The sequence below is a fragment of the Mytilus trossulus genome, chromosome 7, assembly GCF_036588685.1.
Source record: "Mytilus trossulus isolate FHL-02 chromosome 7, PNRI_Mtr1.1.1.hap1, whole genome shotgun sequence".
NCBI classification, from domain to species: domain Eukaryota; kingdom Metazoa; phylum Mollusca; class Bivalvia; order Mytilida; family Mytilidae; genus Mytilus; species Mytilus trossulus.
The window spans coordinates 57,371,201-57,389,314 of record NC_086379.1 but is presented as its reverse complement, the minus strand read 5'-3'; the positions used below and the strand labels follow the sequence as shown (position 1 = coordinate 57,389,314).

Genomic DNA, 18,114 nt, shown 5'->3' with positions numbered 1-18,114 from the left:
ATAATCCAAGATTTTTCGTAACCTGAAGCCGATGATCAAGTGAATCAGCCACGTAACCATCTTTAGCAGTGTCGCTTTTCCACCGACCGTGTCGTTTCCAACAACGTTCGTTTACATCTGAATTGGCGGCTGCAGTAGCCCCACCTGCTCTCAAAAAATGCAAACCAATGTTTAAATCAGGACAAATACTTTTTAACCTAGAAACTATACATTCTCTAGCTCTGGTATAGCTTAACCGTTTATTTTTATATATTAATGAACAAACTTGTTTTGATCTGAAAATTAGTCTAAATAAAAAATTATCTGATTCAAAATTAATCATAGCTAATTGAAAATACTTTTTCAATAATAATTATGGACAGGCAATTGACTCTCCTTTACAAATGACAATTTCGTCACCTAATCTATATTGATCAGTTTTACTCTTAAATATCTTGATTGAAAAATTATCATCTTTGAAAACTATATCCTTACAACGAATAGCGCTTACTTCATCATAACAAAGAAAACCAGCAAAACATAAAATAATCATAGTTAAATCCCGTATAACAAGTAAATCATTACAATCTTTGTACTTAGAACATAAATTTATTAAAACATCTACGGTAATGTGATCTTTTTTCACTTTCGGTCTGTGTGGTTGTCGTTTTGCAGCTTTCATTAAATTCACAACGAAAGAATTTGTTGTCGGATCTTGAATTCCTTGCATATTATGCGCCCACTTCATCCCGTAAATGGCATATTGCACTAAACTTTTAGACGAGCCTTTATCCAGTAAATGAGTTAAGTATAACGCAACCTGAATTGGAGAAGCGGGAATAGATTTTCCTCCTTCTTTAGATATAAACTGTTCCCAACGTTTAAAAGAATAAAAATATTTACTATTGGTGTTGCTGCTATGTGAATGTAACAAAAATTCTTCCATTTTCCCACCAAGTTGAGTGAAATTTTCTGAAATCGCTCCACACTGTGAAATCTCTTTCTGAATGGTACATTTTAACCCGATCCCTAAAAAAACAAATAAAATAATAAATATCTAAAATCTAATTTTAAGTGCCAACAAAGTGAAATTTGTATCTGTCTTTCCTAATAATCCGTTCCTTCCTCTTCCTCTCATAACTACACTTGATGACAACAATCTGCTGTCTCCTACAATTTCGCAAATTTTTTGCGAACCTTCAATACCAACGTTTAAAATTGGCCAAAAAGGAACTGACCTCCAGTATGGAACAATTAGTGTACCGATAGATTTTTCTTGTTTCATTTTTTGAATACATTTGGGAACAAGTGAAGGTGGTGGTACAATCCAATTAATTTCGCTTTTCCAATCTTGATCGAAAGCATTAATACCTGAAGTATTAGGACACCAGTGCTTAGAGTTGAAGACCAGACATTTTGTATTATAATCTGACGCAAATCGATCTACCGTATGAGGACCCCACAAATTATCTAGAACTGAGTACACTTCGGGTCTATTCCCCAGTCATCACAGTCTACACTTTTACTGATCTGATCAGCCTTAACGTTTTCGTCTCTTGGTACCCACTGTGGTAACAATACAATACTGTTAAGCTTACATACATTGGCTATCTTGATGGCAATTAATTGTAGATAGCCCTTTCTACTACCTTGCTTAATAATGTAAACAATATTTTGAATATCAGTATACAATTTAATAGTTTTACCTTGTAATGTTACTAGTTATGACAACTTAACTCTATGTACAGCTTCTAACTCTCTCCATGTGGAGCTTTTCAAACTTTCTACAGAATTCCAACTACTCATAACTTCAGTATATATGATACTGACAGCATACCCTCTGAAACTTATACCGGAGGCATCACTATAAACAATGCAAGAGTACTGTTCCACTATACTCAAATCTCTGCCATCAGTATGGCTACGTTTTCCTTCCAGAAAACAATTTCATCTAATGCTTTGCTTTTCAAAAGCACAGGAGCGTTCCAACTTGCTCTATACAATAAGCAATCTTACATACTCCTTGTACGCAACCGTACTACTGGGCCCATGCCCCTTGCATAGAAATAATCTGTCCAATAATGGACGCCAAAAACCTGGCTGCTACTTTTATTTCACCTTTTCCCAACCTGTGAATAATCACATTCAGCGTATCTTTTAACTTATTCAATCTAGTTTCTGTCACATAAACAATACCATCTTTCATGTCCCACACCAAACCTAGCCAAGTAACTGATTGACTTGGTTCCCAACTAAACCTTTCTTCGGCTATTAAAAAAACAGCCGATCTTAAAGCATTACGTACAGTTAAGCTACAGAAATTAGCCTTACTAATTTGACTTGCCCCACCTATGCCATCAAGATACATTATAATCTGTAATCCTTGATCTCTTAAAAATTTTACAATGCATCTAACAACCTTAGTAAATATGAATCCTGCTGTACTTATACCAAAAGGTAATACGTTAAAAACGTAGTATTTTGTTACTTTTTCATGTTCATGAAACCAACTGAAACCTAAGTACGTTTTGTGATCTTCGAATATTTCAATATGATGATATGCCGATCGAAGATCGTATGTAAATAGATAGTCCCCCTTTTCGAACATATGACTAGCTTCAACAGCATCTTCATAGTTGAACCTCAATTTGTGTAAGTGAGGGTTTATATGCCTGCAGTCAAGAACAAGTCTGAATTTTTCTTTATTCCTCGCAACTGTAAGAGGATTGACTACTTTCGGTAACTCGGGTACTTGAGACATACAACCCCGACTAATTAACTTAGTGATCTCGGATTCAACAAACTCTGCATTATCAAATGCTGTCTTATTGTTCCTTAAACTACAGCTTTCAGGTTCTGTATAAAACCGAATTCTGTAACCATCTTTAATAATACTAAGAATTTAGTCATTTGCATTAATACTTTGCCGATAAGTGTACGCGTTGCGTAACCTGTTTACCGGTGAATCGTTAGAGTTCACCTTTGTAACTGTACTTTTAAATGTGTCGAATTGTGAATGCGTATCTTTTGCAATTGTGCTTTTGTCAAGACTATCAAAGTTTTCTACAGTTTTATCAAAACTATTTACATTTTTACTTATCTTGTCAATCTTGTTTCTTTGCATTGTTGCACCAAAAGCACCAGTTTGATGGTCGACCCTCCAGTGTCCGGGAATACCACACTCATAACATTTCCCTGGGCGTTGAACTGGAACATTATTTCTAGGTACGTTGGAATTAAATCTCGACGATTGAGAGGTACTGTAAGGGGTTGATATATGCTGTTTACTTTGTTTCTCGTTCTTGATTTTACGTGCAGCTTTGTTTTCGGCTCTGATGATTCGTTTTTCATCTTCAGAGTCGTCGGCCAGACTATGAGTTTCATAATCTGTCACTGTTTTCCAGCCACTCTCTGATTGGTCTGCCAATTTAACTAATTTTTGTCTATGACGTAATATATCCAAACCTTCACTGATACTTTGTGCTGCCATTTGGGTCTGTTCGGTTTGCTCCGGGTCTTCCCTCAGAAAACATCTAGCTTCCTTCATCTTGTTGGCAACTTTGGAATTAACTTTGAATTGTTCTTCATTCCCTTTTCTCTTAAACACGTAATTGTCCGAATTCATCTCTTCAATCTTGGCAAGTTGTGTTTCTGACAATTGTCATTGATTTTCGTTCGTCGACTTTTGGAAAGCGTCAAAACTGCTTTTGATAATCCTTTCCATGTGATGTACAATATCATTCTGTGCGGTTGAAACAGCTTCTTGCACACGTTGTTTAATCAAAGAATCTAGCTGTACCGGTTCCGACATTTTAACTGTACGATGTCTACGGCTAGAATGACCACCTAGACAATTTTTTCACGAACCCGCGAAAAACAAATTAACATAACAAAACATTAGGTCACCTGACCTATCAAATCATACATCACTGCCCCATACAAAATATAAAAGAAACTTTAAGACAGTATTTTTCCGCTAAAATGCGAAACGCTGAAAAATATATTTAACCTTTGTTGAATCACAACAGAAACTTATGTTGATAGGAATGCAAGTATCAAACATTTCTTTTAATCATCAATTTCCTCAATATCTGGAATTTTTAATAACAAAACAATACGCATATATCACTGTTTAAAAAAAAGGTCAACATCCCCAAAATTATTTTTCTTAATCCTTTTTTACTACGTACCATAATAGATTATTAGAAACAAGTTTATTTTAGTCCAAACCACGTTCTATTTGTCATTGTCATCTTACGGATTTATGCAGCCTTTTCACTAAAGACAGTACCTGACGTTAAAATTCCAACCATAAAAACATGAATTTAAATTGATATTGTTTCCTTCATATTTGATAAAAGTTATTTTATTTGAACAAAATTGAACAAATGAACTACTATGAGCGGCATTAGCTTGTACAAAATGTTGATGCTTACAGAGAATTGTTATTAAGTAGTTTTTTAAGAAATCAAAATACAAAAATTTGTATTTTCAACTCATTTACACTGTACTATATTATAGGAAAACTTACAGTAGTTACAAGGAAATCCATTTTCAATGGTACTTTGCACTGAGGCTAAATAAGATGTCGTTGCTGAGTAAAAAGAAGCATATAAATCTGACACAGGTTCTACTGCGGATGATGTACTATAATATGATTCCTCTTCGGCTACTATCAGATAAACTCCTTTATCCTTCAGACTTTGAGCAGCAATATCTACGTCTTCGTCAACAACGCTATCAGAAATAACCATGATTACAACATCGCTAACATCAGATCGATCCCCATTCTCTGTTGTGAACATTGTACCCCTTGCAAATTCTAAGGCCTCTTTAATATTTGGTGTTGCATACTTTTTTGATATACTACTCTTAAGAGCGTCAGATACTTCTGAATATGATGTGTGAGTTACAAAATCAAACTCCAGGTTTACAGTGGAACCTAATGTTGCCAACGATATCCTTGTTCTGGAAGGTCCAATTGTTGTTACGTTAGCTACATTTTGTACGAAGGTCTCAATAGAACTAATGCGGTAATAAGAAAATGTCACATCAACCAAGAAAACCATGTCAAATACTCTTGGCGCACAACCTAAACAATAAGTTTATACGGTATCAAATATATATTGAAATGTAAAAAATTTAACAAAAGTCAGATTTTCATGAACACATTTGACAAATGAGAGTCTCGCTCACATTCATTCTACACAAAAACTTGATTCATGGGTAGACACTTGAACATTTGTTCGTGCTAGCAATTTTAACCTTGTAGACTTAGAATCGAGAAAGTGAGATCAGGCGCAAGGTTATATTTAGAGAATGCTTCTAGAGGGCTTTAATTTATCTTTTTAACTTTAAATTTCTTTTCACATCGGAATACACACATTTATTCTCAAACCAGTTGTTGGCATGCTACGGGATATGTTCTTCTCATATATTATATGATGGTATGATAATCAACCCCTAATGGGAGGGATTGTGCTTTATTTTCATATAATGAAGATATAATCTTTCAATACATTTAATTGAGGTCTTGAGCTGGCATGTTAGTAACTGCTAGTAGTTTTTTTTTGTTAATTTATGTATCATTGTCATTTTGCTTTGTTTCTTCTGTTACCTACCCTGACATCGGTATCGGAATTCTTTTAAACTGAGTTTAACTGTGCGTATTGGTGTATGTTTGTTTATTTTACGTTCTAGAGACATAGGTGGAGGGTACTTTAATTTAAGTCTGAAAAACATGGTTTATTTAGTCGTTGAAATAGGCTTTTACTAGCTATTAGTAACTGTTAGTACTCTTAGATCGGTACTTTGTGTTTCTGTCTTTTTGTTAGATTGTTCTGTGTGCTTAGTGTCGTTCTGATGAGTAAAAGCTTTTATTACTGATTTTATAGTTTGTTCGTATGCTGTGCTGTCACGCCACTGCAATAGGTTATGGGAGGGTTGAGCGCCCATTATATATGTGACTATCCTAAGTCAGCATACTATCATAAGTGGTTATCGTTGGTTGCTCTCTTCAATATTTGCTTTTTGATTTGTTGTATTTAAAAGGATAAATCATCCCGGTGTTTTTTCTTATTGTTTTGACGTGACTGAATCTTACTGTATGGTAGTTGTCTCATTGGCAATCCTTTCACATCTCCTTATTTTTGAATTAAAAGTCTCATTACCCTATCAGATACAGATACAGATGATTTTATCAACCAATCACGATGCTCTTTGAAGGGCCGAATGATATCTGTAATTATGGGCTGAAGGGTCGCAGCAGTCCATAATTCTATCTAAAATATCCATTCCATTATTCAAAATTTGCTATTTTTAATTTTCACACGTATTTTGGCATTTAGGTCCTCCGCAACACCTCTATTGGTTATAATCGGCACAATCGGCAAGTTATATCTATAATCAGGGGATGAAGAATAGCAAAGGTACAGTGAAAATTAAAAAAAGACAATGTATAGTATTTTATTTTTTGTATGATTTGGTTCCATACATTAAACCAAGGAATTTATGTTAAAAATAGTTAGAAAACCCACTAATTTATCCTCCGAAACTAAATAAATAAATAAATATGAAATTTCAGAGCGTTATGATTTTTTTTTCTTATATTAATTAGAATATTTGTTCTGTTTAAATGTTGAATAGTGAATAATGAACTATCTCAATATTCATTATTTAATTTTGAATAATGAAAAATGAATAATGGACGTAATTCAGCGCGGTAAATTTTCTGTATGTTCTTAACTTCTTTTCAGTTTTGGTTATTGTCTTATTATCATAATTTAGTTCTTTGTGCCATAGACCTATTTTATTTTTTAAACAAGATTTTACTTAATTTATTATATAGCTCTTTTTATGATTTGATATATTTATATATATAATGTTCAAGATTCAAAAATTTAAATATTTTCTGAATATAATTAACATATGATTGCTTGACAGGTGACATAGCTACTGATTCTTTAAAAGCCGCTATCAAAATTTGTGTTATCTTTATTATCATCAGTACATTGAACTTTGTTCTTTTGAAATCCATTACAAGTATCCTGTAGTCTTAAAGGTGTACGAGCTGTCAAATTCGTGTTCATTGATTTGACTTTAAATTCTAATATTTGATTTATGACAATGTAAAACATTTTTTTCAACCTATCAAAAGTCTTAAATAAACAAATTGCAGGGCATGGGTATGATAACTTGTAGCTACGTTTCCTGTGTATTTTAGTCTAGACGCCATCTATTAATTAACTATCGATTTGATCTCTGATGACAATTTAAGCGATGTAAACATAAATACAGATATAAATAGATTAGCAACTCGTGCAATTGAATTTTTTTTCTCTGTTTGTTTAATTACATGTAATAGATTTCAAATATATGTTGATCATCGTTTTTGCCTGTATAAGAATGACTTTTTGTAGATCGAATCAGTCAGTCAAACGGTTTACCTTTGTTTCATTTTCAAGGTATATATTCTATTCCTTTAAATACCTTTACACGCACAATGCATGCGTTATCCATCTCTAGCTATGTGGTTAAATTGAAGTTCACATGAATACGGATTCAATGAGGTCGAACTTGTTCACTTGCAAGTTGATAACTAATCATTTATGTTTCTTAGCTTATTTTGACAAAATTGAACCAAATTAGCTGCTAAAAGCGAATAGTTATTTCACAATTTCACTTACATTAATGATTAAACAAAACAAAATCATATTTTAGTTTTTTGATATATCTCGTACGTAGCTAGTGCCCCTTTAAATATATGTTTACCATACTAAGATTTGCATAATACACACCAACGGTAAACTTCGAAGTTTCAAATAATACCATTTCTTGAAGTCTTTAATCCAACTCCTAGAGCAAATTGACAGAATTTCGGATGAAAGGTCTCTTTCTTTAAACTTTCCACAGTTTTTATGATAAATTTTTCGAGTCAACTAAAAATTGCTGAACATGAAATTCTCATATCATATTTCAGATTCAAATAGCATTACTAGTTTGACTGTGAGATTAAGTATGTGTATTAATGAATATATTTTTGGTTTCAATGGAATCATTCGTAAATGATTTGCATATTAGGGAATACATTATACGATCTCGATTGGTCGAGAGGACTTCCGGTAGTGAATCCTGACTTTGTTTATTTTTGATAAACGACATTGACCGAAATACTTTTTGTAACAATGTAAACAAGATGGTGGCGATAATAACATATTCGACGTTGGAAATATTTATTTTCACTTCCTGCTAAAAGTTAAATTTAATAACAAGACATTCATCTGAATGATATAAAGATATATTTTTAGTTTATTTTTTTTTATCATATAGCAAATTTCATGGAGTACACATGTTTGTGTTAACCAACAAATATCAAACACAAGAATTGCGGACAGCTCAGCTGGATGGCCTTATCAACTATCCCACAGAGAGCAGTTATCATTGAATTTTTTTTAACGTTATTGTCTACGGGGAATTATGACCACTAGTTAGATGAACGATTACTATTCCTATACTATAGATATCATATAAAATTAACAAGTTATAAAGATTGCACCATTTTTCTAGCTTTAAAATGGTGTAATAAAATTCATTTTATCTTGAAATTTACTGGTGTCCTCATCGTGTTGAACGTTGGGTCATCTTCTGGTGGAATATATAGCAAATACGAGGTATACATGTCTACTAAAAACATCATATTTAATTCATTTTTTATTGTAAATTAAATTAATACCTTATACAATATTGGCAAAAAGTTTTTCTATCAAATGGTATAAAAATCATCATTTTAAAATAATGTTTACTGGTGTCCCTATGCTTTTAAAAGTGGAATTTCATATTTTTTTGTTATACAACGATCTACAACGTATATTCAAACAACTAGGATTGACCGTATTCAAAGACGAATTGTGTTTGGTGTTATAAGTTGAATTCTCCATTTTATGATGTGAATTTCCTTTTTTTTACATCCATTATTTAAAATATCTAGTTAAGTTTTAAGCAATACATTAATTTCTGTTATAACAAAGATGTCTTTAAAGTACATCAAAGTTAAGTAGTGTGGTTCTGTCGACATCTTTGAGAAGAGTACAGAAAAAGGATTTTTTTTCTAAAAAAGGCTTTGTCTGAATAAACTTATTTAGTTTCAAGTAACAATAGCATTAACTTGTAATCAATTAATTGAATACACAATGATTGTATTGATTAAAAAAAATGGTTACATAATCTGAAAAATTTAATTGAAATAGAATATGGATGCCACCGTGAAATGTTAATGTTATTCAAAACATAAACAATGAATGAAAATGGCAAAATACATCGAAAAACGTTTTTAAGAAAAGCTCCATAATAATCGATCTAAATATGGAAGTATTATATAATACATTTTGTACTTCCATGATCTTGACTGCCATATAAACACAAATGTGTCAATATTTACATAGTATATAAGCGTCCCATGGGGCCACGACAAATCCTTTCCAGTGCTGTATCCCAAATTAATACCATATGTTGCTATTTTATCTTATCATGGAAGTATTATATTGAAAATAAAGTATTTCACACACAGGTTCTTATTGAGTGCCCCCCTTTTTTTCTTCTTTTTTTTAGGTTAAGTTTTATTTGAAAATATTCTTTTCATATTTCATTTTTTTCTTTCTTGTATAACTCTTATTCTGGCGATATAACCATACTTATTTATATTTGTTGTTCTATATTCTTTTGTATAAGGGCATTCTTATTTCTACACATAAGAATATACAGAGGGTTATACATAAAAAAAAAACGTATTTTATTAAGTGAAAATAAATTTAGAAATGTTGAAATATGAACGAATATTTTCAAAAAATGATTAAACAAACAATACTAAACGAGCACCTGACTTTCGGGTGTCATGACATTCCTCATTGACAAATGTTTTGCGCTATTTCAGCTCCCAACATGAAATTTGAGGCATTAAACATGGAGAAATAAATTTGAAAGGGGTATAAAAATAAATGGCAAGTAACCCACTATCAACACTAGGGACTATATTCGAAAATCAAGTGACGACAATTGTGGTCTTGGACCTAATATGAATAATAAGAATTCATGAACCTTAAGAAATCTAATTAGCAGTTCTGACGAGAAATTTTCAATTTGCATTTATTCCTTTCAGATCCGTTCATCATCCGTTTTGTCCGTTATACGTCCGGTAGAAGTCCGTTTCACATTCGTTCAACATCCGTTTTATCCGTTAGACGTCCGTTAGAAGTCCGTTGATGAATTTATCTGCCAGACCTCAAACGGATGTATAACGGACACGTAACGGATACAAAACTGAAACGAAACGGACAAGTACCGTACAAAACGGACGCCTAACGGACGTCCAACGGAGATTTTATCCGTTGGACGTCCGTTCAAAGTTTTGAACATGCTCAAAATTTTCCACCGGACAGAACGGACGTCAACGGATAAAACGTATGGACGGACGCCTAACGGATAAGAACGGACGTCTAACGGACATGAACCATGTGAACGAATTGAAAAAAAAGTTATCCGTTAGGCGTGATTCGAATGTTTGTGAATGAATTAATGAAAATCGACGTCATACTAAACTCCAAAAATTAAACACATAAATGAAATATACAAATCCTTGAATGAACTAAAATTAAAAATAACCCACAAGAATAAAAAAGACAGACAATGAGCTCCCGACTTAATAGGTGTAAAATGCGGCAGAGTGAAATATGTTTTGTGAGAATTCAACCCTCTCGCTATACATTAATTGTACCTCTGGCAAACGTTTTTCTATTATCAAGACAAACATTTCCATTTTGTGTGTTTATTTTGTAGCCGTATCCTTCTTTATTATATAGGTACACCAATTAGATTTTCAAATTCATATGGAATCAAAAAAAAATTGGTCTGAACTACCCACCAAACCATCAATGATTCTGTAATGAGGAGTACCCAAATTGCCTCCATGCTTAAATTTGCATCGTCAAAATTCGAATAACAGAGCTTTTGTTTATTGTATTCAAATATTTTGAACATTTGGATATTTGTCCATGCTTACTCTTCTTTTCTTTTAAAGAAATGGATACTGGAAACATATTGCATTTGGTAATTTCAAAAAGATGACGTTTTGATGACGTAAAATCAGACTTTACAGGATCTTACAGCTTCAAGTTCTCTATTTCACAACTTTGTTTTACACCGTTACTTTTCAAATGCAATTTAAGAGAATGGTCTGTATCCTATAACCTCCTTGTTCATATTTACAAAATCAACAGATAATTTATAATGGGTATATCTGCTTCGAATATTTCTTCTAAAATCAAGGATCATTAACCTTTATTTGGCTGACCTAGAGTTTTAAAAGTCATAGCGGGGATCCCTTCTAAAATCTATTGCTTCTGGAATTATCGTGTAATTGCTAATATCATTAATTACGCAATATGCCTAACGGCAAATCGACATCTATTGGTGGGGTGTTTGTTTAGGGGAGTTATCTTTTCTTATCTACTGGTCACCAGACGATGAGAACAAATTGGGAACCAGAATAGAAAATTAGCACGAGTTATCTCGCCTTGAAATGTCCATAATTCTTGTACATGATCCATGCGCCAGGCCAATTTACGACACATATATACAATAAACGTGTGATAGAGGTTAATAGTGTGGAAAAAATAATTCCTTATCACCAATTTTAAAGAATTATAAGGATTAATCGCTTTTTTTAAAGGAAGTTATTGGTGTATAAACTAGACCAAGCCACTCACAAACATGAAAAAGTCCTTCGGAGATCCAGTTTATACACCATAAATTTCTCCTATAATAAATACTTTCCTTTATTCATATAATGCTTTAAAGCATTTATCATGAATATCAAGCTTATAATATGTAAATGTACCAGATGATTCAAAACAGACACCTAGATATATGTTCTTTTCAGACATTTTCAATTTCAACGTTATCATACTGGAATAAAATATTATTCTTGATTCTACCCGACTTTTTTTCAGATGTCATTCTTTATGCCCGCGTCACACTGTCCCGATTTTTATATACGATGGACACCCGAATGCGAAAATTGTAAGTTCGTACGAAGTTGGTCCCGATCTCGTTAAAATACCAAAAAGTGACCGAAGCAAGTACGATGAATTACGAAGTCTATACGCTGGCGCCGAAATTATATACGATAGCAAAAGATGGACATACGAAGGTTAACCGAAGACGGGTATTTAAGCTTTCATATCTCAGCCGAAGCTTACACGATGGATCACGAAGGCTACACGATGGATTACGAAGGCTACACAATGGATCACGATGATAGCGCTATGGTCATACGATACAGTTTTGAACCTGTATTTTCAAGTTGATGATAATTTGCATATAGCAAATAGGCTATTTTTAACCTGATTAAATCAAATATGTTATAAAAAAATATACCTTCATCTGCTACTTTTTGAGTAAAATGAGGTCGAAATTTTGTATATTTGCTGAAAATTCAGATTTGTGTCCGTTTTTTCTTTTTCCAAAGAAAGACAGAACTTTTTTGTTTTAAAAGATAACCACAAATTATTTTTTGTTAGATAATCGGTAATTTCTGTATTTTATAAGTATCATTAAAAATTATGCAATTCTTTATTCAGACTTAATTCATATTTATCAAATGTTGATGAATAGAGGGAAAAAAACGTCATTTTGCTGCATGTTTTTCAAAATTAAAAAAATTGCGCTATTTACAGTTTTATAAAATTTGGGTCACATAATCTCCTTGCAAAATGAAACAAATTGCTGTTTTCAAAAATAGGGGTCCATGCACTCGTTTTTCAAATTAAATCAGTTTGAATGATGCATCTTTTCCCGATATGTCATAGTTTGACGTCGCGAAAATATCATTTTACGTCAGCAACGCCATTACCTTCCCTGTAACCGTATCGTATGCCCTTAAATCACGCGTTTTAAAGACAATATTAAAGGTATTTCCAGTTTCTGAATGTTTTGGTTGATTTCTAAAAAAATAGTTTATGTATCAAATATGCATATTCAATTTACCATTTTCTGCATGTGTCCTATAAAAATATAGTGTCCATATATGTCCCCAATATGAACTTTACAAACGAGGGGAGGCATTGCTTTGTTTGAACTGTAAAATGTGTGCACTAGCCTGAATAATTACCCATAATTATGCCCATGTTTACTGATCTACCTTAAAGGTAAGGTAATGGGTTCGTTGATCCCTTTTATTCAAAAAGAGGTCTTTCCAGGAGAAATCATAATAGCATAGACAAAAAGAAGGATGTGAGAAATGCAATAAAATATGAAATATAGAAAACAAAATGGTTATGGAGTAAACATTCGTGTGACAACAACTCAGACGATACATTAAAAATCAGAATAATGAAGAAAAAGTTGGTTTCCATATATACGTGTACCTGCAGTGTTGGTGTACGAGGCGCGTTTATGATTTTCATTATGTTACTTCATATGAAAAATTGACAAAAAATAATATTTTACTTGTAAAAGTAAATCTTGAGATTGTAATAGCTGCTTTTCTTGTTCAATTTGAATTAATAGAAATAACGCTGTCGCCGTGCATATCGCGCATGGCACTTTAAATGTATTTTAACGCGAAAATTAACTTACATTTAGCTGGATTTATTGCCGTCGTAGTTCCAACTTGTCGCCTTCGTACTTTTATTCGACGGCAACACGACGGGATTACGAGGTCTTCACGAAGTCGTGTTGCCATCATAAGACCTTCGGGTAGCTTCGTGATTCATTCGTGTAGACATCGTAATGTCAAAACTGCCCGATGGAAACGATGGAAACACGAATGCAATACGATGTTCAAAGATGCATTCCCGGTGCCATTACGATAGTGAGGATGGTGATACGAACTCAGTACGAATCCTCAACATCGGACGCACCTTCGGGGATTTTATAACATGTTAAAAATTTAGAACCCTTCCCGAAGTTGTCCCCGAAGGCAATAACAAGTGGCCGATGGTTCTTCGATGGTTATAGATGGCACTACGAATAGCCCGATCTGGATACGATCAGTCCCGATCTTGAAAATTTCCATAATCGTGTTGCCATCGGCGTAAAAATCGGGACAGTGTGACGCGGGCATTACAAATTTTTACTGGTAGATAACAAAAATTACGTCATTAAATGTTACAGGTTCACAAAAGAAATCAAAAAGTGATTTCGTAAAGTTTTTAATACAAAACATATGATTTGTTAAGCCTGTTTGTTCTTTGCAAAGGAGCACATGAGTTTTAAAGTATGTTGATAGTGTTTTGTCTAAAATTCTATTTAATAATTACTGATATTGTCACTTATTGTAATTCCCTTAATTTATTATTTGAAGTGTCACACGCAGAATAAAATTGAGAAAGGAAATGGGGAATGTGTCAAAGCGACAACAACCCGACCATAGAGCAGACAACAGCCGAAGGCCACCAATGGGTCTTCAATGTAGCGAGAAACTCCCGCACCCGTAGGCGTCCTTCAGCTGGCCCCTTAAAAAATATGTATACTAGTACAGTGATAATGGACGTCATACTAAACTCCGAATTATACACAAGAAACTAAAATTAAAAATCATACAAGACTAACAAAGGCCAGAGGCTCCTGACTTGGGACAGGCGCAAAATTGCGGCGGGGTTAAACATGTTTGTGAGAACCATTCTTATAAAGTTATGTTATATATCTTTGTTACTAGAATCAAGGTAAAAAAATTCTTGTAAAAAAATCATTATTTTTTTTTTGTTATGAGAGGGTAAAGTTAAATACTGTCCATATTTTTATCATCGCGCTTAATATATTACTTAAACCGTATTATTATCCATACAATCCTTACTATCATATGTTTTCAAATTTAAAGCAAAAAATGCAGAGCAATGAGTAATAAATTATCAAAGGTACCAGAATTATAATTTAATACGCCAGACGCACGTTTCGTCTACAAAAAAGTTATAAAGTCAAACAAGTACAAAGTTGAAGAGCATTGAGGACCCAAAATTCCAAAATGTTGTGCCAAATACGGCTAAAGTAATCTATTCCCGGGATAAGAAAATCTTTAGTTTTTCGAAAAATTCAAAGTTTGTAAACAAAAAATGACATCCCCTCCCCGTACCTTAATGACTGTATCTATACAATTTACACTATATTTGACGATAATTTGCATTTTATTAAAATGTCCTATTTGCAACCATATTTTCTATATTTTTTTGTACGCGGCGGACATAATAAATAGAAATGAAAGTAGACACGTTACGAATGATGGCGTCAAATTTTAGTCTGAATAAGCATGTTAAATTTTATAATGTTTTGAAAAAGATGACGACGACGGCTGCAATACGTCCACTCCGGGCCATTAAAGCTAAAGTGATGATCACCTTTGTCATGGAAGCATTTTCAATCCTAAAGTATATTAAGGTACGATATCCAAATGAAAACACGATGAAACTGTTAGCTTCTGGCTTATATTTGTCGATATTATTTTTTAATTGTGTAAATGCAATAATTTATTATAATGCTTGCGAGTTTAATATTTATTCTACGATGAAAAATATGAACCAGTATTCATGCAATAACCATTTTACTGTTTAACAAAGCTTGAAATACTGTTTCAGATATTTGAAGCTTTATTTCTACTAGTGCAATGTAATACACTTTGACACAGTAACTTTCTCGTTACGTCCTGTTGGAAATACTATGTTGCTTTACAATGAAAAAGAAAATTACATTTAGAATGTAACTTACATATTAAATATGTGTAAAGTTTCATACTCGTACATTTATGTTATAGTTAAAACCATGCAGGTATGTACAGTAGTTGTCGTTGGTATTATGCAATATATACGTGTTTCTCGTTTCTCGTTTTGTTTATATAGATTAAACCGTTGGTTTTCCCGTTTGAATGGTTTTACACTAGTAATTTTGGGGCCCTTTATAGCTTGTTGTTCGGTGTGAGCCAAGGCTCCGTGTTGAAGGCCGTACTTTAACCTATAATGGTTTAATTTTTAAATTGTTATTTGGATGGAGAGTTGTCTCATTGGCACTCACACCACATCTTCCTATATCTATGAAATTCATGTATAAAACAATCTAAGATATGCACATCCTAGTTTTTCTATCATTGATAATAAGAGGGCATTGATGGTTAAAACATGAAGATAAAATGACCTTAATCTATGTTCTACTTCGAACCGCGAAGGTCACGCTGAAGTGCGGATTTGATCATGCCGAAGTGCGAAAGTGGCATTGTGACGCGAACTTGTTGATAGCTACGACAAAGTGCGATGGTGATAACGCTGCAGTGCGATTCTCTGCATAAACCATATTTTAATATTTTCCATGTCGATGTAGTAGTGACTTCGTTTGTAAGAAGCAATTTTTGTATGAAATAGTACTTCTAGACGAAGTGAGAATTGGTAAACAGGGGAAATAATATAACCTTCTTCACTGGATTTGTTTCGAAATCATTAAAAATATAATCTGTTTTACGTATGATGGAGCGTGACATTCTCTAAATACATACGGATCCGCAGAAAGAATCTATGATTTTACGATATACGATGAAGTCATGAAAGGAACAGAATAAAAATAAAAAGTTAAAGCAGAATTTTGTCTACATGTAGAAAATCAATGAGTATAATCTCTCATCTAGTATGCAACTGCAATTAAGGACATACATAGACAGTAATCAAATTTATAAACTTTATATCAAATAGTTATCAAAGGTATCAGGATTATAATTTAGTACGCCAGACGCGTGTTTCGTCTACATACGACTCATCAGTGACGCTCATATCAAAATATTTATAAAGCCAAACAAGTGCAAAGTTGAAAACAATCTACTTCTGATAATTATAACACATTTGTAGATTTTTTACTATCCATCACGCGTTTTATAGACCATAAAACTTCATCGTACGGACCATCGCACTCTGGCGTAAACCATCGCACTTCAGCGTGACCATCGCATCTTCTAGTCCTTCATATGTATATACGTAAAATATTGTCGACAACGTTTACATTTATATGTATAAATGACCTTATATGTGCTGATTGCAATACATTATTATTAACAATATCAATTTTACTACATAATAAGCGTATTTTTACAACTAAGGTCCCTATGGTGATGCTGGAGGTAAAAAAAAAAACCAAACATAATACAAACGTTTCAGCGCTGAAACCAAAAAAGGACCGAAGGTGAAGCCAATATGTACCAAAACCGGATATTTTAGCATATAATTGATAAAAGTTTTTAAATAGATATTGGAATATGTGGTATGAGTGCCAATGAGACAACTCTCCATCCAAGTAACAATTTATAGAAGTAAATCATTATAGGTCAAGGTACGGCCTTCAACACGGAGCCTTGCCTTAGACCGAACTGCAAGCTATAAAGGGCCCCAAAAATTACTAGTGTAAAACCATTCAAACGGAAAAACCAACGGTCTAATCTATGAACTACATAAACAGACGACAACCACTGTACCTCAGACATTAAAGTCTTTTTATTACAATTGGTAAAGCTACAGATCAGACGACTATACTGGTATTGTTTTCATATTGCAGCCGTTACATATGAATTCGATGGTAAATTCTTCTCAAATGTAAGGGATAAAATTGACCCACAGTAGAAACTAAGACATCATTCTTTTATCAATACTGGAACACACCCGCTAAATCGCGGGCATTTAGAGTGTATCTAAACTGTTTGAAATTTACCCTGCATAACCAAATAATTTTCTTTGTAGGAGTTATCCCCCCGAAAACACTGTTTTCCTTGTGTCCACATCTGCTCCGTAACCGTATAAAAAAAGCGACAAATTTATTTTATGAATTTGCTCTTTATATCCTTCGCATGATTTGTTCCATTTTTACCAAAGCGATATGAACGCTTCATATGAGAGTTATTTCCCATTATGCATTTGATATAAGTGATATGAATTTCTATCTTGTAAACCATAAGTGATAGAGACCTAGGATCTTTTGATTTGAGATCCTTGGTTAAAAAAAATGAAAATAAGGTCAAGGTCAAGGGTCAAGGTCATATTCTAAATTTTGAATTTGGCTTTTTTTTGCATTTTCTCAAACACTTTTAAAGATATATATAAAAGAACAAGTGGAAAA

General features: G+C 33.1%; 1 protein-coding gene across 1 annotated transcript in view; it reads right to left on the bottom strand.

Moving 5' to 3' along the window:
• Nucleotides 1-18,114, bottom strand: part of LOC134725394 (mucin-2-like) — a 78,297-nt gene that overhangs the window by 29,723 nt on the left and 30,460 nt on the right. Inside the window, exon 13 of the mRNA XM_063589188.1 lies at nucleotides 4,511-5,071. Within this exon, the coding sequence (XP_063445258.1) occupies nucleotides 4,511-5,071 (561 nt within the window). The remainder of the gene's footprint in view (nucleotides 1-4,510; nucleotides 5,072-18,114) is intronic.